The sequence below is a fragment of the Saccopteryx bilineata genome, chromosome 4, assembly GCF_036850765.1.
Source record: "Saccopteryx bilineata isolate mSacBil1 chromosome 4, mSacBil1_pri_phased_curated, whole genome shotgun sequence".
Taxonomy (NCBI): domain Eukaryota; kingdom Metazoa; phylum Chordata; class Mammalia; order Chiroptera; family Emballonuridae; genus Saccopteryx; species Saccopteryx bilineata.
In genome coordinates, this window is record NC_089493.1 from 75703622 (window position 1) to 75728517 (window position 24896).

Below are 24896 nucleotides of genomic sequence, written 5' to 3' on the forward strand. Positions count from 1 at the left end.
GCATGCGCCCGACCAGGATCCACCCGGCACGCCCACCAGGGGGCAACGCTCTTCCCACCAGGGGCAATGCTCTGCCCCTCCAGGGACCTCTGTCGCGGCCAGAGCCACTCTAGCGCCTGGGGCAGAGGCCAAGGAGCCATCACCAGCACCCGGGCCATCCTTGCTCCAATGGAGCCTTGGCTGCGGGAGGGGAAGAGAGAGACAGAGAGGAAGGGGGGGTGGAGAAGCAAATGGGCACTTCTCCTATGTGCCCTGGCCGGGAATCGAACCCGGGTCCCCCGCACGCCAGGCCGACGCTCTACCTCTGAGCCAACCAGCCAGGGCCTTAAATATTTTTTGTTATAATTCTTACTGCCCATCCTTCAGTGGCTAGTTACCAGGTGTAGCAAATACTAGATTCTCTAAATTTTGGAAGGTCTGGAGGTGTATGTACTACTATATTAAGACTGTGTGGTTCAGAAAAGAGTTTGTGCTCAGGGTTCAGGGGAAACTAGTCTTATTTCCCCAGGTGCTTAGAAACTGAAGTGTTACTTCCCTCTCCAATTAAGAACAGCTTTTGGCCCTGGCCAAATGCCTCCTTTGGTTGGAGCATCATCCCAAAGTGCAGAGGTTGTCAGTTTAAACCCCAGTCAGGGCAAATACAGTAACAGATGTTCCTGTCTCTTTCTTGCTCTTTCCCTTCCTCTCTCTCAGATGAATAAAATAAAACATTAAAAAAATATATTTTTAAAAATAAACAAAAACAGCTTTTGGAAGTGGCCCAGAGCCATCCTCAAATCACGTTAAAACTGAGTCAAAGCCAGCACCTTGGTGGTCAGCAAAGGGGAAGGGGAGTGAGGGGAGGAAGAGAAGGGTAAGGGGATCAGATATATGGTGGCGGAAGACTAGGCTTGGGGTGGAGAGCACACAGTAGGATATACAGATGTTGCACACCTGAATTTTAAACGTTATTAACCAGTATTACACCAATGAATTTAAAAATAAATGAATAAAAATAAAAACAGAGTCAAAGAAATCCTTGATCTGATTCCATCATTTATTGAGTTTTTCAATGAGAGAAAACACATGATTGTTATCCTCAGGGGCTTCCAAAGTTCTGGTAAGTTCTAGTTACAATTTTAAAAGACATTTTCAAATCAAAATTCACCTCTAAACACACAGTGGGTACTAAGTGTTTTCCAGCCTGACCACTAGAAACTTTTTCTAGGAGAAAACAAGAGGCCGACAGCTAGAGTCTGAGTTAAGGGGTTCAGGTCAGGGTGCCTCAGCACCTGGCAAAGGCTTAATGGTGGCCTTGTCCTATAAAATCAACTACCTGATGGAGAGCAAGGCTGTGAACGAAAGCTGTCAGAATTCTAAGAAGTTTTCAAGCTATTTTCCCTGCTACTCAAAAGCAAGGGGTATGTTAGAATAATTTTAGATGAATTATATGTTATACCTATAAATACATAATTATTCCCCAAATAATGAGGTTTTACTTAATCAACAAGTCTGGTTCTAGTCAGAAATATAAATATATAATTTTCAAAAATTTAACATTTATGACTTTGTATATTTCACACATTATGCTCTGACCATACCCTTAATTCCTTCTGGTAGTTTGTAATTCACTGCATGATTTGTCTGAGACCCGTACTCCCCGCTGACCGTCAGTGCCATGTCTTTCTCATTCATTTATATTCCAGCCCTTAGTATGGCACCTTGTGAGTGAAGAAAGGCTCAGGAAGATGCTTACCAGATATTATTAGGTGACAGAAACAAGTTACATAGTACCATATCTTATCTATACATGCATAAGGGACTGGAAGGTTAAATACTCAAGTATTTTTTGTGTTCATCTGTATTTTCTAAGCAATTTAATTACTTTTGTAATAAAGAGAAATAAAAACATACATATGATCCATCTCCTTAAAAATACTTATAATTACAAAAGAAATAGTAGCTATACAGTGGAGAAACTGGACAATATCATAAACAAGTTATCAAAATTAACATGACCAAGATATACAGACATCACATACCGCTAATTGTGATCTTGAAGACGTAACAGCACGTATGTACTGCTCTACTGGTAACACATAACCCTAGTCTATCACGATGCCATACCAGACAAACACAAATCAGGAACCAATTGTTCTATGAAATAGTCTACTCTTCAAACATGTCAAGGTCACGAAAGACTGAGGAACTGTTTCAGATTAAAAGAATAAGCTAAGGAGTAAAGAGACAGGACAACTAAATGGAATATATGATCTTAGACTGGATCCTGTAATGGGAAAAAGATGACTACTGGCACAATGGGTAATAATCACGGGATGATATATTAATATATTGTATCAATATTCAGTTTCCTGAACTTGACAAATGCACTGTAGTCATGTAAGAAAATAACCTTATTTGTAGGAAATAGATCCTGAAGTACTAAAAGGGGATGAAAGGGCATTAGGTATAATATCTATTCTTTCAAACACATATACCCAAGATATTGTAGATTCAGTTCCAGACCACTGCAATGAAGTGACTATCACAATAAAGCAAGTCATAATCTTTTTGCTAGTGGAAGGTCTTGCCTTCAATTTGTGAAAAATGCAACAGCTATAAGCGCAATAAAGCAAGGTGCAATAAAACGAGATATGTCTATAGTTCAGCAATGGCAAAATGTTAAAAATTAGTGAATATGGGTTAAGAATATATGAGCTTTGTTCTATTCTTGCAATTTTTTGTAAGTATGAAATTATTTCAAAATAAAGTTTAAAAAGCAATCAAAAACATACAAACCTGCCACCTCCACAACAAAAATCAATACACATTCATATACTAATACACCTTTTAGAAATAAAATAAATCTTAGCTTGTCAGGCACAAGGTTATTTGTTTTATTTACAGGAAATAACATATACAACTCTAAAAGTGTGAAGTTGCAAAATACAGTGCAAATTTGCATTTCAATTAATCCTTGAGCAGGTATTTAATTTTTAAACATCCTCTAAGTTAGAGAATCCTTGTTTCTGAAATAAGTTATTATATAAAGTCAAATCCTTGTGACTTAAGGATGGTTTTACAGTCTTAAGTGATTTTAGAAAGTGCTCTTGTTTCACTGTGGTTGCTTCTAGTCCATTTTCTTGCAGAGCCAGCAAGGCAGCCTATGAGAAACAATAAAATATAATTTGCTTCATTTATGTTTTGTAATAAATAAACTCTGAATGTAAAAATCTCAGTCTCAGTTGATAGAATTGCAACATTCATGACAATTAAAACATTAAGCTAAAATGCTCAAGTGATTAAAAGTCCTGTTAGTAGAACTTTTCTTCTGTATTAAATTCTGGCCTTAACCAAGAAAAAAAGAAAAAGCAAGTTGCAGAATAATACATACATTATGAGCACAGACCCACTTTTAAAGATGAAAAGAGACTATCTTCCTGACCTCGGACTTGGAGTTTCTAAACAGGACACAGCACTGACCAGAACGGAACAGATCAAACACACACTTTATGACCCAGCAATTATCTTTGACACACATACGCATGTATACCAACAGACATGTACAAGATTGTTCATAGGAGCATAGTTCATAATGGCAACACAGTAGTAACCCTAGTGCTCAGGAGTGGCTGCCTTTGGCATAGAGTGGGAAGGGCCGAGGAAGGCTTTTGGGGTGCTGATAATATTCTCTCTTAACCTGAGTGGTGGATATACAGGTGTGCTCACTTTATGTTAATTCAATGAGCTGTATCCTTATCTATGCATTTTTCTGAATGTTATATTTTATAAAAGTTTATGAAAAGAAGATATACACCCCTACGTCCACTGTAACATTATTTACAACAGCCGAGATGTGGAAGCAATCCCCGTGTCCATCAGTAGATGAGTGGATAAAAAAACTGTGGCACACTTATACAATGGAATAGTATTCAACCATAAAAAAAAAAGAAATCTTACCCATTTGGGACAGCATGGATGGACCTAAGTGAAATAAGTCAATCAGAGAAAGACAAAAACCATACGATTTCATTTATATGTGGAATTTAAAGAACAAAATAAACAAAATAGAAACAGACTCATAGATAGAGAGCTGACTGATGGTTGCCAGAGGAAGGGGGGTCTGGCAGGCTGGGGAAAAGGTGAAGAAGTTCAGAAGCACAAACTGGTAGTTAGAAAACAGTCCCAGGGATGTAAAGTGCAGTGTGGGGAATATAGTCAATCATGCTATAATAACTGTGTGGTGCCAGGTATGTTCTGAAAATATTGGGGAGACCACTTTGTAAAGTATGACTGTCTAACCACTATGCTGTACACATGAAACTAATACAAAATAATATTGAATGGCAACTGTAATTGAAAAAATAAAATTAAAAAAATAATTTAAAAATTTCCATAACTAAAAAAAGTTATGGAAAGGGAGAAATGGACAAATGGCTTCTTTTGCCCTCAAAGTCTAAATGTCTTAGAGCGGCTTTCAAGTACCGGAGTGACCGGCCATTGGCTACTTCTTCAGTGAGTCACGTCATTTCTTATCTCCAATCGTCTGCATATTTTATTCCCTGCCTTAGCCAGCTAACTCCCTCACCATCCTCCCAATTTCAGTTTGCACACACCTCTCTCAGAAAGCCTTCTATGACACCCATGCCTGAGCTGGTGTTCTTCCCAGGTGATTCCACAGCACCCTCAGTTACCCGCCTCACTACAGATTTTCCACTGCCAAGTCAGTGTCATCCTTCGCCCCTCTGCACACTCCCTATCAGCCTATACGCTCTGTAAGGGAAGGGGCTGTGCCTGTCTGTTTCACCCTGCCTGGTGCCTGCCACATAGATGTCTTTCAGTAAGTGCCGCCGAGTGAATGAAGCCCTGAATAAAGGAAGAAATGTTTTGAAACATAGATTTCTTCACTAATTAACTTACTTCTTTGCAGAGGTTTCCAAGATCAGCTCCAGAAAAAAAACGGGTTTCTGCTGCCAGGTTTTCTAAAGAAACATCAGGCCCCAGTGGCATGTTTTTTGTAGAGACTTTCAAAATAGAAAGCCTGCCCTGGAACAAAATATGTTTATAACCTTATAACATTAGTCTGACACAGGCTATATTAAAGCATTTCAAGGTATAGTTTCCTAACATGTTACATAGAAAGTATACGTATTTAAGAATCAATAAGAATCCCTCCTGAAGGAGTAAGAATGATTAATTCATCAATGGCTCATATGACAATGGTAAAAATAATGATATTATGATGAAACTTTAATATTTTTATAGTTGATTTTTAAAATAGCTAACCATAGATATATCTCTTTAAGAGACATGATGAATCTCTTTATTGGGTACAAACAGTGCCAACAAACATGTTTTAAAATAAATATATGAACTATCAGACACAATTTAAAAATACAGTAGACATTAAAAATTTTTTTTTCATCCCTTCAAAATTTGATTGAAGTCCAAGGAAGGAAAAAGTTGATTCTCTGCATCTTTCTCCAATCCCTGCCGATGTTAATTAAGGGCAAAGAATTTGTTGGCTGTGGATACATTATATAATCTCTAAAACCTCAGCTTTCCCCACTATAAAATAAGGATGCTGACCCACATAAGCTCCAAAATTCTTTTAACATTCTTTTGGATTCCTCCATTCTAGTTGCAAAATAATGGTGAACAGACTCAACAAACTCAGTAAAAACTCACTGAAATTACCTTACCTCTAGCCTTACGTTTCTCTGAAAATAAGGCCAGAGTACCCAGAAAAGGCAGATCGAAGTGGTGATTTATGAAGGGCCAGCAGGCAAGGGAGAATGCAGAACCCCGTGTACAGCACGCCGTGCACACCCACATCCAGTCTGGGATTCAAGTCTGCCAGACTCCTGAGAGTGCAGACACTGATGTGGCGCTGAGGACGTTCGCACAGTAAATGTGTGCAGTGATTACCTGCTCATCTGGAGGTGGAATATAAATAATCTTATCTAATCTTCCAGGCCGTAACAAGGCATCATCTAACACGTCAGGTCTATTTGTTGCCGCAACAATCATGACATTTCGATTAAAAATTTCTTGAAACTCTGAGGGAAAACACACAACAAAAAAGAATGTAAACAAATTGTTAATTATTAAAAAAAAATTTTAAATAACAAATCAGAAGGTCCATTCTTTCTTAAATAGGGATATAATTTCCTTGGAATTGGACTGCTTATGCCTCCTATCCAGACTAGCCTTCAATATCAAGGTACCCCAGAAACAAATTATTAACCACAGAGCTACTTGTGCATGTGATGAAGGGAGTGGCTAACTGTGAGAGAACATCTCTCCATGAAGTCTTACTTCATAGCAAAAACAGTCGACCGGGTATCCGAGGGTGCCTGAACCTCAGTGAATGTTTACAGCGTAAATGGATGACTTGAAAAGACAGAAGCACAAGACAGACACATGGACATATATGGCTATGAAAAGCCTTGGCTCTCTTCCTTAAACAGGGAGACTTACGAGGTGGGGATGGTGGTGGAGGGAGTAAAGGACAAATATAAGGTGACAGAAAATGATCTGTGAGTGATGGGCACACAATGCAATCAATAGTTCAAGTGCTATAGAGATGTCCACCTGAAACCTATGTACCCTTATTGATCAATGTCACCCCATTAAATTTAATTTCCAAATAAAAGTAAAGAAAAAAAGAAGAGGAGACTTACTTTACTTTTTATTTTTCTTTGCAGAGGTAGAAATATGACAATTAACCTAAGTTGTAGGTATATAAATCCTGGATGCAGGTAGGGAATATCTAAAAGCAGCCAAGGAGGCCTGACCTGTGGTGGTGCAGTGGATAAAGCGTTGACCTGGAATGCCAAGGTCGCCGGTTCAAAACCCTAGGCTTGCCCTGTCAAGGCACATATGGGAGTTGATGCTTCCTGCTCCTCCCCCCTTCTCTCTCTCTTCTCTAAAATAAATAAATAAATAATAAAAGCAGCCAAGGAAAGTCCTTACATACTAAGCATGCAAAACGGCTTGTTGAACTGAATAATCAGAGTAGTTGTTCAGGAATGGGATCTCTCAAAGCAGTGAGTTCCCTATACCTGCAAATATTTTAGCTAAGGCTGGACAAACTCCTGAAAGTTGCTACTGAATAATTCCCACACTGTGAGATCTGATTAGAAAACTTCACGGGTCCCTTTGAATTCTAGTGGCCTATCTATGTTCCTAAGGAGCTGTAAGACTCTCCTTCCATGGAACAACTTTAAAAATGAGAAATAAGAAATAGCAAGAGAAGAATAAAAGAAAAGAAAACTGATCTGTCAGGGTTATTTAAGGATACCAAACTATCTGAAGAAGGCTCAGAGGGAAGAAGGGGGCTCCCAAAGGTCATTTTAACTTCATTTTTAACCAAGGAAACTGGAAGTTTTCAATGACTAAGACTTCATTTACTGAAATAATGTTTTTCTTGCACACACACACACAAATTTAGAAAGGCGCGAACACTGGTTTTTCAGATACAGAAATAAAAGAAACTCCTTCCTCCACTAGCAGTTTATATTTCTAAACCTTAGAATAGAATTCATATTCATATATAGCTAAGTTATTACAAAATTTACCCCACCTTTTCCAGATAAATCACAATTTTAACCAGCTTTGTAAATATCCTAAGAGTCGAGTTGAAATTATATAATTTTTTCTGTGAGATGAATCCAGCTCTGGAAAAGCTAGTATGGATACATTCTGTTTAATGTTGGCCTGGATTTTGTTGTAATCTGGCTAATAAATACCTCTTCATTTTTTTTCAGCTCCTTGTATTTACCCTGTTGATCTGATTTACTTCCTCTTCTTTCTATAGTTTTCAGTCCAACACCGTCTAATTCACTCAGGAGAACAGAAAGAACACGCTCTTGAACATTACATCCTGTTTTGCTGACTGATCGAGAGCCCAAGATTGAATCAATTTCATCCAAAAACACAATTGCTGGAGTATTTGCTCTTGCTTGTCGAAATACCTTTTGTAAGGAAAACAAAAGTATTGAAAAGCTATACATTATGCCTTACTCATATGGACGTATGCTTTCTACACATAACTATTTTTACAAAGTAAAAAGAAGAGAAAGATTCTAAATGTCTAAGAAACAGGGAATAAATAAAACTAGGAACAATGGAGTATTATGTAGGGGTTAAAATAATATTTTCAAAGAATTTTTAATATTATGGAATTTCAAAGTGGTAATGTTAAGTTAAAAAAAAATCACATATAGATACATAGATAACTCTTGCCCAAGAAAACAGAAAGACAAAAAAAATTCACCAAAATGTTAATGTAGGTAGAGGGATTATGAAGGATTTATTTATATTTTTCTACATTTTCTATAAACAAATATGTATAACTTTTCTAATAGGAAAAAAGCCAGTTACATTTAAAAAAATAAGGCTTATCCTTAAGTCATGACATAAAGATTCAAAAGTAAACTTAACTACATGAGGGAAAATAAACAAACCTGAGACAGGAGTTTTTCTGAATCTCCAACAAAAGGTGAAAAGAGATCAGCTCCACTCACTGACACGAAGGAGCAATGACAGCTTGTGGCCAGGGCCCTCACCAGGGTGGTTTTAGCACAGCCCGGAGGGCCACACAGCAGAACTCCCTTGGGTTGGGTCAGGCCCATCCTGACAAATTCCCGAGGGAATTTCAGAGGCCATTCAATGCTCTGTAAGTACACACAAAAGAGACAGTGGTTTTAGAATAACAATAGAATTCAAAAATCAAAGAATTCAGAAAATTCATTTGCTCATTCCACAATGCTCAGCTATCTGGTAGGAGCTGAAACTCAGTCCCATTCTCACACAGCAATTGGCGATCTTTTAACCCAAGTCAGGTCACACTTCCTGACAGGAACACTCGGTGGATAAAGCATCATCCCAGCACACTGAGGGCACGGGTTCGATCCCAGTCAGGGCACATTCGACGAGAAGCAATCAATGAGTACACATCTAAACGGAACAACTAAGTGGTACAATGAGTTGATGCTTTTCTCTCTCTCTCTCTCTCTCCCTAATCAGTCAGTGGGGGAGAAAAATAGTAGTACTTCCTCAGAAAAGTGTTCCTTTAAAAATAAAAGTAAATACAAATAAAATCCTTCAATGACTTGCCATCAGAATTAGAATAAATTCTAAATCCAAACTCCTTACTTATCACTGCTCACAAGGCCTTACTGAACCTGACTCTTGCCCAGAGACCCCAGCTGGTTCCCACTGCAGGGCCTTTACCTGCTCTTCTCTGTGTGAACACTCGCTCAAGGGCTTTGCGTGGCTCCCTATCATCACTGCCCTTGGCTCAGGTGTCATTCATTTCCTTGGAGAGGTCTTCCCTGACCCCTCCAATTTTTTTTTAAATTTTTTTTTTATTTATTCATTTTAGAAAGGAGAGAGAGAGAAAGGAGAGAGATAGAGAGGGGGGGGGGGAGGAGCTGGAAGCATCAACTCCCATATGTGCCTTGACCAGGCAAGCCCAGGGTTTCGAACCGGCGACCTCAGCATTTCCAGGTTGACGCTTTATCCACTGCGCCACCACAGGTCAGGCACCCCTCCAATTAAGGCAGACCCTCCCCCTCCGAGCCACTCCATGCTCCTGCCCTCTTGCTGTTGGAGCACTTGTTTGTGAAATATCTGAAATATTATTTTTCCATGATGGGCCTGTCATTCTGCTCCTGCTGGAATGTAAGCCAATTGCATCTCTAAATCCTCAGCACCTAAAATGAAACCTCCACAAAGTAAGGACTCAAAATAAATGTTAACTGGATAGTAAGTACATCTTCACTACCCCTTAGGAAAATAGCTTGCCCAGGGGCTTATTGCTAGTGAGGCGGCAGAACTAAGACTGCAGATCAAGAGCACAGGCTTTTAATTACTGATATATTGCCTCTCTACGAAAAAGGGACAAGACCTGTGGACCTAGGCAACTCATATTTTAGTTGGGGAGACAGGCTTGTAAACAAAGAAGCAGGCCAGAGAAGGGCATTCCATGGAGAAGAACAACACACAGAGACGGGAAACCGTCTGATTCATCCTGCCAACAGCAAGTAGGAACAGAGGTGAGGAACGGGGAAGCGAAGAGCAACAGGGCTGAGATGGACGGACTCAGAACACAAGGGCCTTAAAAGCTTGAGGCAACAGTGAGGAAGCAGTATGGACAATGGACTGGAAGGAAATGGAACTAGAGGCAGGGAGACCAGTTAGAATTCTCTGGCAATGATTCAGACTACAAAAATAACAAGGCTGGATGTGTCACAGGCAGTGGAGATGGTGTGAGAAGGGATGGATTTGAAACATAAAATGTAACTGTATTTCACACAAGAACTAAGTTCTCAATCCAGAGGATAAGTTATGTGCATGCATGATATGACCCCATGCATTCAGAAGACCAGTTTCTGACTTGGGGATGGGGTGGCTGGCTGTATTCACTGAGGTGGGAACCCCAGGGTGAGGGTGGAGTTGATTCGTTGAACTTTGGGCAAGCTGAGTTTGAGGTCCCGGAAGTTATCCAGTAGGCAGGCCGCTAAGCAGTTCTGATAATCAAAAGACTTGTCTGTGCAGGATATAAAGATTTTTGACTTAACAGTTTTCAGGGGACAGTTGGAGCCTTGGACATTGAGATCACACACATATTCACAGAATGCAAAAGGGGGACTCCCAGGAGCTTGGAGCACTAACATTTAAGGTACAGGAGAGGAGTGTTCAGAAAGGCAGGAAAATGTCATATCTCAAAGCGAAAGAGTTTTCAACAGGAATGTATGGGTAACTTCTCACATATTTTGTGAAGATTAAATGTGACAATACCTGTAGGACATGTTATAAATGTGCTTATCCACAGGAATGTCAGGGTTCACTGTAGATACAGCTCCTACTTAAGATGAATAAATTACAATGGATATTTATAAATCAGTCTTTTGTGTGTGTGGTTAGAGAAACCCAGTTCCTTATTGGAAGGTAAGCTGGCAAAATCAATTTCCGAAACTGCAATGTAGGCAAGAGGATGTGGAGAGCTGTGTCCCTCCACATCCACTGTGAGGACCAGTATCAGGTAGCCATCCAAGCTACTGGCTACTCATTATAATGTGCTTTTACTGGTGGTCCCAGAGCAAAGGAGGGCCCATGAACTAAGAATCACTTTTACATTTTTAAATGCTCAGAAAAAATAAAAATTTGTGATGTGAAAACTGTATGATGTCAGTGTCCATAAATCAAGTTTCAACAGAAGACAAGTACTCATTATGTGGCTGCTTCTGTGCTATAAGGGCAGGTGAATGGCTGCAGAGGCTGTCTGGCCCACAAAGCCTAACAGTTACTATCTGGCTCCCTACGGAAAAAGTCTGCTGACCTCGGTTCTAGATTACAAACTCTTTGAAGCAAAAGACAAACAAAAAGAGGATGAGGTAAGAAAATTATGAAGAATACGATTTGATGCCTGTACAAGTCCAATTAAATAAGGGCTGAAAAGTGATCACTTAATTTAACTGTTAGAATAAAATTAGTGATGGCAGTGAGGGCAGTTTCAGCATTACTTGTTTTCATAAAAAATACATTAATTACACTTAAACTGTAATATTCTACTGGCTTAAGCAGATTCTCTCTCACCTGTTTTAACTTCAGTTTTACATCTTCAAGGCCACCAATCTGCTCCCAGCCAACAGGCTTAATGTCCATCAGTCCAATGACACTTCGAAATGATGACGGTTGAATCTTTTTAAAAGCTTCCAGGAAGTCTGTGTCATCAATCATTGGATTGTCCTGCTTCTGAAGAAATACACCCAAAAAAGCAAATTCAAACCAAAAATGAGGTGAGACCTTTTTGCATATTATCTTTTATCTTCTTTTGATAAACCTATTTTATCATTATAAAGAAATTTACACAGATGGTACAAAAAAATTAAACTTTTCCCCTCAAAATTCATCCCTAAGGATGTCAACAGTTTCCTGTGCTTTCTCCAGTTGTATTTTATAATAATAAGCCTGAGTATGTCCTTTCAAACAGATAACACAAACGGAACCATACCATAGGTCTTCATTTGTACTTTTTTTTCCACTTCTCTTAAAAATCTTTTCATGTCAACTAATACAGCTCTGCCTAACTCCTTTTTATCTACCTCATGTTTTTTTCTACCTCACGCCTCTTGACAGTTGTACAACATTCTACTATATAATAATTTAACTATATCCTTCTGTTGAAAATGTTTCTGGTTTTTTGTTATTAAAAACACAGCTGAAGCAAATGAAAGTCCTTGTGCATATAACAAGTATTTTATAAAATTTCCTCAAAGCAGAATTACAGGGTTTAAGAATATGCATATTTATGGTTGGGACAGCTATTACCAAACTACCCTCAAAGCTGCACCACTAAATACAAAGCTGCTATTCTCCCACCTCTCCAACACTGGACATCACTTAACATTTCTTAATCAAGAGAATGTTGATTCTCTTAAACATTCTCTTAAACATTTCTTAAATCAAGAGATATGGGAAATGAAGGAATTAGAAAATCATCTTTTTTTGGAAAGATCAGAGTCAAGGCTTTTTTGAGCAAAAATCATTAATGTATTCTCATCTAGGGAAGGGAAAGTCTGACAAGGAGCAGGATACTGATATGATCTCAAAGGGCATCCTCATAGATTACTTGCAAAGGGAAAGACAGCAGCTATACAGTGGAGAAACTGGACAAAACCTTGACTAGATGATCACATCAGTCACCACGTAGGGCATTATCAGTGAGGAATAGTGGACAGCTTGTGCCTGATGTGACAACCTAAGAAGGACACACTATCATTTATGTAGTATTCCCAACAGGCATGCATAACCTGAATCTATGAAGAAACATTAGACAAACCCACGCTGAGACGCATTCTATAAAATCATCAACCTACATTCTTTAAAAATGTCAATGTCAAATAGCTCACCCAAAAAAAGACTATGAAAGTGTTCAAGATTAAAAGCAAAAATTAAATGTAATATATTATCCTGGACTACATTCTGTACTGAAGGGAAAAAAAAATGATGAAAGGATTGAAACTATTAGCAAAAGCAGAATATGGACTATAGATCTGATAACTTTCTGTATCAATATTAAATTTCCTGAATATAACCATTATACCTAACCATACTGTAGTCATGTGTGAGACATTAAATAGATATTAAAATAAAGAGATAATGGGTTATGAGGTATTCAACCCATCCTTAAATGATTTAGAAATAATAATGTGTGTACATATATACATACACATAGAATGAGAAAGAAAAAATGATAAGGCTAATTATGCAAAATGTTAAAAATTGGTAAGTTTGGATAAAAGACTTTTCAGGAGTTCCCTGTGCTGCAACTCTTCCTAAAGTTTTCATTATTTCAAAATAAAAAGTTAAAAGCATTTCTTCAAGTCTGTCCCATGTCTTATCTTTGCTGATAGTATTTTTTTGCCATTCCAAAATGACCAAATTAATAAATCGTTTCCTTTTTGGCTATTAAGTTTTATGTTAAAGTCCATCTTTACTCTAAGATTATATTTTGGAGAATCCTTCTAGCAACTTTCTTAACCAGTCTAGTAAAGCAGGTTTTTCACTAGAGTTAATAACTTATATTTTTACTTGTAATATCTGTATTATATTTAAGTATTTGCCTTCTTATATAAAATTCTAACCATTTACTTGTCTAAAAATTCCCATTTTCAGTAAGAAACTATTTTATCCCATTTGTGTAAGATTAAATAAGTGAATATATATGTATAGAGCAATTCTGAACAGCATTCCTGAAAAATGTTAATAATTATTGTATAACCTCTGGGAGAGATTTCAGGCATTTCTTTATAATTTTTTATCATATCTAATTTCTTAAAAGGAACACAGGTAATTTTTTAAATAACTTTTTTAAAAAAAAATGGATGGCAGGCCCGGGCCGGTTGGCTCAGTGGTAGAGCGTCGGCCTGGTGTGCAGAAGTCCCGGATTTGATTCCCGGCCAAGGCACACAGGAGAAGCGCCCATCTGCTTCTCCACACTTCCCCCTCTCCTTCCTCTCTGTCTCTCTCTTCCCCTCCTGCAGCCAAGGCTCCATTGGAGCAAAGTCGGCCCGGGCACTGGGGATGGCTCCTTGGCCTCGGCCCCAGGCGCTAGAGTGGCTCTGGTTGCAGCAGGGCGTCACCCCCTGGTGGGCAGGGCGTGCCCCCTGGTGGATCCCGGTCGGGCGCATGGGGGAGTCTGTCTGACTGTCTCTCCCCATTTCTAGCTTCAGAAAAATACAAAAAAAAACCCCAAAAAACTGGATGGCAATATTAGATGTTGGATAGCTGAATACTAATTAATTTTTAGATAATACCTACTAACATTTGAAAACCCCATCTATAGTTCAAGATCACTTGTGTGTACATTATTTTACTTGATTCTCATGATTCTCTCAGACAGATAAAATCCTTTTTCCTCTGTGTATATATGTGGATGTATTAAACTAGATTGGTCATCCTTTAACAGGAACAATTCACAAAAAGCAGAATAAACTTCAACGTGTCCTTTGTCTGCCCTGGCACAGAGAGAGGCAGCCCCTCAGCTGCCTGGAGGGGGAAAGAAGAAAAAGATGGAGCCAGTACCTCTCCAGATGCCTCTGTCCCTTCTTCCTTTTTGCCTTTCTTTCTTCCCCTGGTTGCTTATGAACTCAGCCATCACCTGTGGTAACTATGCCTGGGCAGGCCCCTCCTCAAGTAGCACTGGGCTCCACCCTAGGATGACAGCAGCTGGCTGATCCACCTAAGCCAAGATGCTTAAGGTCAAACCTGGAACTTCAAAGCAAAGGGAATCCTAAATGTAAATCTTGTTTCTCATCCCCTGGTACTCTCTTTATCCCCTCAAAAAGCATATATTCTCATACTTTTACACATGGGACTTGTCATTAAATCTTCAAGCAGTTTTGGTTCTAAACCCAGAAGATGAGGACTTAACAAATTCATGTAACGGCTTCCCCACCTTCTGTATAAGAGTAAAAATGAATGAAATCAGGAAGGATACAAATTATCTAGATAAACAGGTTTTCAAAATACTACCTTATCCAAGAAATCAAAGCTAATAAGGCAGAGATATCATTTGCTACCTAATAGAAACAATGAGAAGAACAGTACATTTCTGTGATATTCCTGCCAAAAATGCAAAACCTGAATCAAATTATGAGGAAACATCAGTCAAACAAATTGAGGACTATTTTACAGGATAACTGACCTGTATGCTTAAAAAGTTAAAGTCATTAAAAAAAAAAAAAGACCGAAGAATGACTTTAGATTAAAGAAGATTAAGAAATCATGACAACTAAAAGCAATGTGTAATCCTGGGTTACAAATATTTTCATTTTTCCTTTAAAATTTTTTGCTCTAAAAGAGATCACTGGGGCAAATAGTAAGATTTGGGTAAGTCTTAAAGTTTGGGTAAAAGTATCATGTCAGTGTTAATTTCCTCCTCTTGATAATTGTACTGCAGTTAAAGTCCTTATATTTAGGAAATATACACAAGTTTTCAAGGCTTAAAGGGACATCACAGCTGCAGTATATTCTCATATGTTTGAGATGTAAAAAAATATACATAAGAAGCAGCTGCTGTAAGGTATCAAAAAGGTCCAAGAAAATGTACTTACCAAACTTTTTAATCCCCGAAATTAATTTGTTACTTTAATAAAAAAAATTAACATACATGGTCATAAATCAGTATCTCCTACCTTCTCTCTATGAAGCAAAGCGTGCATGGCAGCCTCCCTACACAATGCGGTCAGGTCTGCGCCAACGTAGCCAACTGTCATTTCTGCAAGGAGGCTCAAATTGACCTGACTAGAGACGGGCATCTTTGAGGTAATCACCTGTAGAATTGCCTTTCTTTGTTTAAGTGTGGGGGTCCCAATGACAATCTATATGCAAAGCAAGCAAAATATTATTATTAAAGTTTATAGTTTAAAATATTTTTATCCTCAGAAACACAATAATTTAGTGGGCAAATTAATGATTATTACTGTGTACTACTCTTAAGCATATCTTAGATTCTGAACATATGAAAATCCTAATTTTCCAGATGAGTAACACTAGCTAAAATAGTTGTACTACAAAAACTACACATATCATTTACGAAGTTTGTATTTGTTATTTTTAAGACTGTACCAAATTCTCGGAGCCAGGGATACAACATAAATCGGATAGTCTCTAGGTCCCAGTCCTTCCGTAGCTGATTCCGGAAAGTGGTACGAGATGGTGCAAGGAAGAAACCCACTCAAGTTCAGGCCAGATTAAGCTAAAAGTGTGCAACTACCATCTGTCTCTTTAGATTCCTACCACAAAATTCAAACGTCACTTAAACTAAACACTATTCACACTATTTAATAGAAATCAAGAATCAATTTTAAGATTCTTGAAGCTCATAAAGCAGGACAGCTTTGTTGAATACTCAACCTCCCCGGAAATTCAGGAAGCAACTGTGGATAGGATGCTGGTATCCACACAATCAGTAAATAAATCCAAATGAGTTTATGTCCGCTCTGATTTATTTCTTCCCTGCCTTCACCCTTTTCTTTGTACACATGTATATCTCGAAGCTATCCTTCTACTCTAAATTCTCATTTCAAAATCATTAGTTTAATACGATTGTGGCAGTCCTACTTCCCCTAAAAATGAACATTACTGATTATAGTATTCTTCAGGACTTCCAAAACAAAACTAACCCCTAATGGCCACCTTGCTTCTCAGAACAATTTGACTCTGCAGAAAAACATGTCCTGGCTCGCAGATCATAAATGGTCAGAGAACGAACGGGTCTCTTGCATTACAAAGAGCCCCACCCCAGCCTCACCGACTTCCAAACCTAGTGGCAAAGGCTTCCAGGAAGCCAACCAGAACCAGAAGACGAAGTTCCAGGAGTAATGAGCTAACTGTCCCGGCCTGTTTACCTCTCGGTCAAATCTCCCGGGTCTGCGCAGCGCTGGGTCTAGTGCATCAGGCCGGTTAGTGGATCCCACCACCACCACCTCGCGGTCCCCACTGATGCCGTCTAGCAGAGTCAACACCTGGGCCACCACGCGGCTCTCAGGGGCTTGGTGTGGGCCTCCCCGCCGGGGACACAGGGCGTCCACCTCGTCGAGGAAGAGGAGAGTGGGCCTGCGGCTGGCCAGCTCCTGGGCACGCTGGAAGACCTGCCGCACGTTCTCCTCGGTCTCCCCGGGCCGGGCGCCCTGCAGCGCGGGGGCGCACACAGCAAGCAGCTCGGCGCCGGCCTCCCGGACCACAGCCCGCACTAGCTGAGTCTTGCCCACTCCGGGGGGTCCCGCTAGGAGCACCCCGCGGGGCACCGCCAGTCCCAGAGCCGCCAAGGCGCGCGGGTAGCGGAGCGGCAGGCGGAGGAGCTCTCGCAGTGAGTCGGCCGCCTCCGACAGGCCCCCCAGGGGCAACTCGGGCTGCGGCCGTGCTGCGGACGGAGGCGCCCCGCTGAGACTGATGAGGGTATGAGGGGTGACCAGGCCAGCCGGATCCGGGCTGGGCGCCCCGCTGACGATGTGCAGGGCGGCCACCGGGCCGGGGACGCCCGGCGGAGCGGCCACCACGTGGCCCCGGGAGACCGGTCGGTTCCTCAGCAGCTCCTGCACCGTCTCCAGCACCGCAGCTGGATTCGCGGCACCTGGCGCTCCCGTGCGCTCCCGCAACTCCGGCCACACGGTGAGGCGCCGAAGGGGCGGACAAGGCACCAGACGGAGGCGGCTCTGGCTGAGACTCCCCAAGGATCCCGGCGGCCCCACTGCCGACCCGGGGCTCGCGCACCGCGAGTCAAGTTGCACAAACCCGTCCGCTCCGTCCCGCCGCGGCCAGGCGGTGCAAAGGCAAGAGCCGCCGTCAGGCAGCGAGATCTTCACCGCCGAGCCCAAGTGCGCGCCCAAAGCATGGAAGGCTGCCGGGCCCAGGCGACAGCGCTGGGTGCCCTGGTCCCTAGTGTCTAAAGGTAGGACCTTTAAGACAGGCCCTTCGGCAAGGGGACCTGAGTCCGGAGCCATTGCACACGGAGAACACTAAGCCGAGGAAAGTGGGGTAGGAATTCCACCCGGGCCGGAAAGGCCGGTACACCGAGTGCCCCAGCCGGAAGCAGGTGACACGCATGCGTCGGAAAAAGAGTCACCTATCCTCTGAATGGAGGCTGAAAGGGCCAATTGGAAAGTTAGACGATGCTAGGACCCTGGGACGTAGTTTGTTGTAGTGTCGGGTTTAATAAAATACACTGGCCGATTCCAGAGCTTTACCGACCGAGCTTTCGTTACCGGCGTCTGGGAGGCAGTGTAAGATAACTTCACTTGGTCCGATGACTTCGTGGTGTGGAAAGTCCCCGGAACAGCATACTCTCTCCCTGGCGCTCAGACTCGAGCATCACCAGCTGCACATTTGCAATGTCAGCAGACTGCTATTTTGTGAGGATCTCTCTACTGCCCTCAAGAGCACAGTATTTTGGAGTGCTCTGGTGCTTAATCTCTCGGGTGACTGAGAAATACAGCCTAATCGCCTTTGATAACCTGGGTTCCAACCTGTTAGGAAGGTTCAGGAATGCCCTTCGCATAGCAAGAGAGAAGCACAGTGAAGCATTTTAAATCACTTGAAGAGGGGAAAGAAGGAAAACAGCCGTATTTGTGGCACACTGATACATTCTGTTCAGATCACTAATTTACTCCTTTTAACATTCTTTGACAACAAGTTAATCATATCCTCTACTGTCCATCATCTGTTTGGGGCACAGCAGTATTAAATATTGTATTAGAGGTGATGCCTATCTACATTAAACTGCCTGCTATTCTCTTTCCACCTTTACTCTTCTCTAACCAAAGGGAATTACTCTTTCCTCTTACCAGCTAGAATAGATGTCTTATCATTTTAAATTCTGCTCATCAAAAAGAGCTACAGATATTCAAAATTTAAAAATATGCCTTGTTTTTATCCTACTCACATCCTCCTACCTCTATTTTTCCCACCTTCACCACAACCCCAGCTTATAAAATTTCAAAACTGAAATTGCAGAGAGTGCTTAAGTCCCTGGGGGGGTTGGGTTTTTCCCACTTATGCAAATACAGTTGACCTTTGAACAATACTAGAGTTAAGGTTGCCAACACACACACACCCAGTCAAAAATATGTGTATAATTTTTGACTCCCCCAAAACTTAGCTACTAATAGTCTACTGTTGGCCAGAGGTCTTAGGAATAATGTGGACACTCGATTAATACATATTTTGTATATGTATTATATACTATTTTTTCAATAAAGTATGCTAGAGAAAAAACAATGTTATTAAAAAATAATAAGGAAGAGAAAAATACATTTATAGTACTGTACATATTTATTGAAAAAAATCCCTGCCTGAGCGGGTGGTGGTGCAGTGGATAGAGCGTTGGACTGGGATGCACAGGACCCAAGTTCAAAGCCCTGAAGTCACTGGCCTGAGCGCAGGCTCATCTGGTTTGAGCAAGGCTCACCAGCTTGAGCCCAGGATTGCTGGCTTGAGCAAAGGGTCACTCGCTCTGCTGTACCCATCCCCTGTCCCCAGTAAAGGCACATATGAGAAAGCAATCAATGAACAACTAAGGTGCCACAATGAAGAATAGATGTTTCTCATCTCTCTCCCTTCCCATCTGTCTGTCCCTCTTTCTGTCTTTGTCACAAATAATAATAATAATAATAACAACAACAACCCCCAAATAAGTGGGCCCAGGCAGTTCAAACTGGTGTTGGTCAAGGATCAACTTATCAACTACAGACTTTATAGCAATTCTTTCTTAATGGAAAGTACTGTCAGATTTGGGATCTTAAGAGAAATGCCAGTTTCTGGCCTTACTCTACCCAGACTTCAGGGTACATGTAAAACAGATGTAAAGGCTGTGATATTAGGTATATGATGTGGAAGAAACTACATGTTACTTTGGGTTGGTCTGAAAGGTTGACTTTATATAAACTAGACACTGTGACAGACTTCTGGATTTCACAGTCACTTATCTGGTCCCTGCTGTATATGTTTCTAGCTCTAGTGCTGAAACACTTTAAAAGGAATCAGAAAATAGCATACTAAGAGGAGGTTCTGAAGTGGCTAAGTCAACCATTATATCCTATTTTCTTCTTTTTTTTAAATCTTATTGGCTTCTGTTCTCTTGGAGAACAAAAACTCCAAACTCAAACTTTTCAAGAGCAGTTTTATATTTTCTGAAATAAAAAGCCAGTATTTTTACTGACCCCTGAATGTATGAATGAAATGCCCACCAAGACATTCTCTAAAGATGCCTGTACCTCATAGAGGTTCTTTTATTCTTGTTCCAATATTTGATAATCAAAAAAAGGAAAGGAAGACTTAATGCACATATAATTTTCTTAACTATGTATAAGACTATCATATAAAAGAGTTGGTATATTTATGTATATCTGTAGTGCAGGAATTGAAAGTTAAATAGAGTGAACATAAAAGTCCTCCTCTTCATATGGTCGTATGGAAGAGGTAGGGGACATTTTCTAAGATATGGCCAAAAGCATAACCAAAGCCAACACAAGGAGGCAAAAAAAAGTTATTTCAAACTTAGAGTTTTCTGCATTTGGTTAAAACAGATAAAGGCTGTGATATTAGGTATATAATGTGGAAGAAATTACATGTTGTTTTGGGTTGGTCTGAACTAGAATTCTCTGACCTTTTAGGACATATATACCCAGGAAATAGTTTCTTCACCCTTTCCCTACTCCAGGAGTGTCAGTTTTTTTTTTGTTTTTTTTGTTTTTTTTGTTTTTTTTGTTTTTGCATTTTTCTGAAGCTGGAAACAGGGAGAGAAAGTCAGACAGACTCCCGCATGCGCCCAACCGGGATCCACCCGGCACGCCCACCAGGGGGCGACGCTCTGCCCACCAGGGGGCGATGCTCTGCCCATCCTGGGCGTCGCCATGTTGCGACCCTCCTGGGTGTCGCCATGCTGCGACCAGAGCCACTCTAGCGCCTGGGGCAGAGGCCACAGAGCCATCCCCAGCGCCCGGGCCATCTTTGCTCCAATGGAGCCTTGGCTGCGGGAGGGGAAGAGAGATAGAGAGGAAGGCGCGGCGGAGGGGTGGAGAAGCAAATGGGCGCTTCTCCTATGTGCCCTGGCCGGGAATCGAACCCGGGTCCTCCGCACGCTAGGCCGACCGGCCAGGGCCCGGAGTGTCAGTTTTTTGTTGTTTGTTTGACAGAGACAGAGTCAGAGAGAGGGATAGATAGGGACAGACAGACAGGAACAGAGAGAGGTGAGAAGCATCAATCATCAGTTTTTAGTTGCGACACCTTAGTTGTTCATTGATTGCTTTCTCATATGTGCCTTGACCGTGGGCCTTCAGCAGACCGAGTAACCTCTTGCTCAAGCTAGCGACCTTGGGTCCAAGCTGGTGAGCTCTGCTCAAACCAGATGAGCCTGAGCTCAAGCTGGTGACTTCAGGGTTCTCGAACCTGGGTCCTCCGCATCCCAGTCCGACGCTCTATCCACTGCGTTACCACCTAGTCAGGCACCAGGGCCATCAGTTCTTATTCACACACTCTCAGCAGAACTTTAACTAGCTTTTCCAGTCAGTGAAATTCCACTATGTCCCTTTAGGTCAGACCATTTGCAACAGTATTATTTTAACTATCTTAATATCCACATTTATCATACCATTCATTAACATAGTCTTCTTGTGAAAAACCATTCGAATAGGAGTTGTGTGGTTCTTTTTAAAAATTTGTTCTTAATAAAACCCAAAATTTGGTGATTCTATGACCTGAAGAGTACCAATTAAAGCACCAAAAGGTTGAACCACTAAAGGGAGTCCAGAACCATATAAGGCCATAGGCTACAAGATTTTGAGTTTGAAGTGTTCTCAACTGTGGCTTCTACTAGATTTTCCCAAGATTTACACATGGGTGTATGACATGGTCAGTTGTCTATATAGTTACTTATACTGCTCACAAAACTTAGGGCATCTTTTATCACTTCATATTCATTTTGAAATATTCCCTAATTTTTGTGAGCAGTATATTTTCACAATTTCTACATGTCTCACTTTCAAAGTTATAATTTAATTGCTATATTGAACATCAAAATGAAACATTCCTCCAATCCAAAATTTAGAGGCAACCCTGGTGTTGGAGCACACCTGCTCCACAAGGGATGATTTAGGCGGTGAGATCCCTAAGGTGAAAAAAACACAAGGAGCTGAAGGCAAGGTAGGTGCATGCTTCAAGGCTTTATTTCTGCCTCATCTCTGTTGCTTCTGCTCCTGTTGCTGCTGCTGTTACTTCTGCTTCTCATGCCCCACCCCCCACCCCTGGTCTTCTTAGTCTCAAGTCTCCTGAATTCTCAGTTCTGAAGTCTCCTCAGTCTTCTGAATCCTGATGTCTCCAGTCTCCTCAATTCTGGTGTTTCCCGTTTCCTGCCTAGCAGTGCTGGTGCTGGACTTAGGAATAATAGTGGCACGGGGCCAATATCACATCATCTATTACATCAGTGTGGCCATGTCAACTTACTGATCTGGCTAGCCTATAGCCAAAATGGTAGTCTTCCAGGCTGCTGACCTAAAATTGCCTGAGAACCGAGGCTAAGTCAGCTAGCTCAAATATGTGTGGGAGCTGGTACTAGGACACACAGCCCAGAGAATGGGGGACCTGGTGCTGCTTGCAGTTTCTCGTGAGAACCAGAGCTCATATCCTGCTCTTCACTATCAGAGTCCTCACATCTGGCCTGGTAGCTCAGTTGGTTAGAATATTATCCTGACATGGCAAGGTTGCAGGTTCAATTCCTGGTTGGGACACATGTAAGAATCAACCAATGAATGTATGAGTAAGTGGAATAACAAATCAGTGTTTTTTCTCTCTGTGTCTTTCCCTCTCTGTCTCTAAAAATAAAAATAAAAATTATTTTTACTTTCAGAATTTAGTGGTAGATCAATATCCAAACAAACTGAATTTATTTTGCTATAGCCTAGAAATAATTTCGGCTTTTAATGGTTTCCAATAACCTTGCTAAACAATCTTTTGTGAGATTTTCCTAGAGATGCATTTAACAGTTTCTCTTGATTTCCTTTGCTACAGTCAAGGTTATAATCTTTCAACTATTGGATTAATTATAAACATTCTCAATCAACAATAAAATTCAAAAGAAATAGTTGAAAGCTGTTTCTTTTTATGCAATTTAAAAGAGAGAGAGGGAGGAGAGAGATCAAACGCATCAAATAGTAGTTGCTTCACTTTAGTTGTTCACTGATTGCTTCTCATATGTGCCTTGATTGCAGGGGGGTGCTCAAGCTGGTGTGACCTTGGGATCATGTTGATGATCCTGCATTTGAGTTGGTGACCCTGTGCTCAAGCTGGCGACTTTGGGGTTTTGAAACAGGGACCTTAGCATTCCGGGTCAACGATGCTCTACCCACTGCACCACCACCGGTCAGGCAAAATCTGTTTCTTTTTATTATTATTCATTTTTTTAGAGAGGAGAGAGAGAGGGAGAGAGAAACAGAGAGAGAGAAGGGGGAGGAGCTGGAAGCATCAACTCCCATATGTGCCTTGACCAGGCAAGCCCAGGGTTTCGAACCGGCGACCTCAGCATTTCCAGGTCGACGCTTTATCCACTGCGCCACCACAGGTCAGGCCTGTTTCTTTTTTGTAATAATAATTATACATTATTTGTGTTCCTTAAGCATCAATATTACATATTAAATATTACATTTCAGAAAGTGAAATATACCATAATTGTGAAAACTCTAAAGAAAAAAATGGTTAAGCCAGTAGTATGAGACATCAGTTGACCCATGAATACTAATCTTTCTTATGCTTCCATTTTCATTTTATGTTCAACCTTAATATAAGGTCTACCGGAAAGTTCTGTCCGTTTTTGAAATAAAACAAAAAACAAATTTTTCTTACCGTCAATAAACTTTATTAAATAATATAATTGCCATTATTATTGATTTCTTGCCAGCGTGAGGGCAATTTGTATATCCCATTTTTGAAAAATGTTTTATCTTTTGATGTGAAAAATTGAACCAGTGCTTGTTTGATATCTTCTTCATTTGAATTTTTTGCCCTTCAAAGAATTTTGTAAGGATAAAAACAAATGATAGTCGGAGGGTGCTAAGTCCGGGGAATATGGTGGATGCGACAGACATGCTTCTGTAGCATTTCTTCCTTGTTGAAATCCATAAAAATTACAGTGGCGTAAATGAACTTTATCAGTAGCCATGGGTACACTATCGCTTCAGACATAAGACTAACGTGAATCAACTTTGTTTTAGTTAATTTGCTACGTCAGTATGTATACATTAAGTGATAAAAAATAGGCACACATGCGCCAAATAAACGTGCTTATGTGTCGAAACTTGTTGTGATAGAAACGGACAGAACTTTCCGGTAGGCCTTATATATTTGAACAGTACCAGTGATTATGAATCATAATAGATAAGAATAGAGCTTAACTTAACCACACTTGAAAAGGAGTGGTTTGCAAATGTTTTATCTCAATATGTTCATGCAGATATATCAAGTGACTTATTGCCATGGATTTCTAATATACTAAACAGCTTTTCTTCTTTTAAAGTAAATAAGAAAATACCCTAAAATAGAACATTGTTAAAATTGTTCTTTTTTCAGTTTTAGTTTTTCATATAAGGCTAGAATTATTATTTACAAGATACAGAACAATAGGATAGGGGGTTATTAGAACCATCGGAAATCTTTGCTGAATTGTAAATGACCAGCAGACTGTATTTCACAGAGCACTATTCTGACACAGGGCACCAGTCTGTTCTTACAGATTTTCAGGAAACTTCTTGTTTCATCATATTTTAGAAGTTAAGTATTTAAGATAATTATCACCAAAGATATTGGTTCAAACTATACCAATGTCTTACTCAACTAGTAAGAGTAATAATAGTCAT

General features: G+C 40.5%; 1 protein-coding gene across 3 annotated transcripts; it reads right to left on the reverse strand.

Annotated features, from left to right (window-relative positions):
- Nucleotides 1–1017: 1017 nt before the first annotated feature.
- AFG2B (AFG2 AAA ATPase homolog B) lies at nucleotides 1018–18668 on the reverse strand. Of its 3 annotated transcripts, none has more exons than XM_066276540.1 (8): nucleotides 16902–18668; nucleotides 15825–15872; nucleotides 11584–11742; nucleotides 8448–8657; nucleotides 7763–7955; nucleotides 5908–6038; nucleotides 4900–5025; nucleotides 1018–3143 (listed from the first exon to the last, which is right to left on the reverse strand). In XM_066276540.1, the coding sequence occupies exons 1-8, from the start codon at nucleotides 17994–17996 to the stop codon at nucleotides 2976–2978; spliced, it is 2130 nt and encodes a 709-aa protein (XP_066132637.1). In that variant the 5' UTR covers nucleotides 17997–18668; the 3' UTR covers nucleotides 1018–2975. The 3 variants fall into 3 exon arrangements, 2 of the variants coding, with proteins under 2 accessions (XP_066132637.1, XP_066132636.1); XM_066276539.1 differs by having other exon boundaries at nucleotides 15687–15872; nucleotides 16902–18281; XR_010731294.1 differs by lacking the exon at nucleotides 1018–3143 and having other exon boundaries at nucleotides 4903–5025; nucleotides 7731–7955; nucleotides 15687–15872; nucleotides 16902–18282.
- Nucleotides 18669–24896: the final 6228 nt, after the last annotated feature.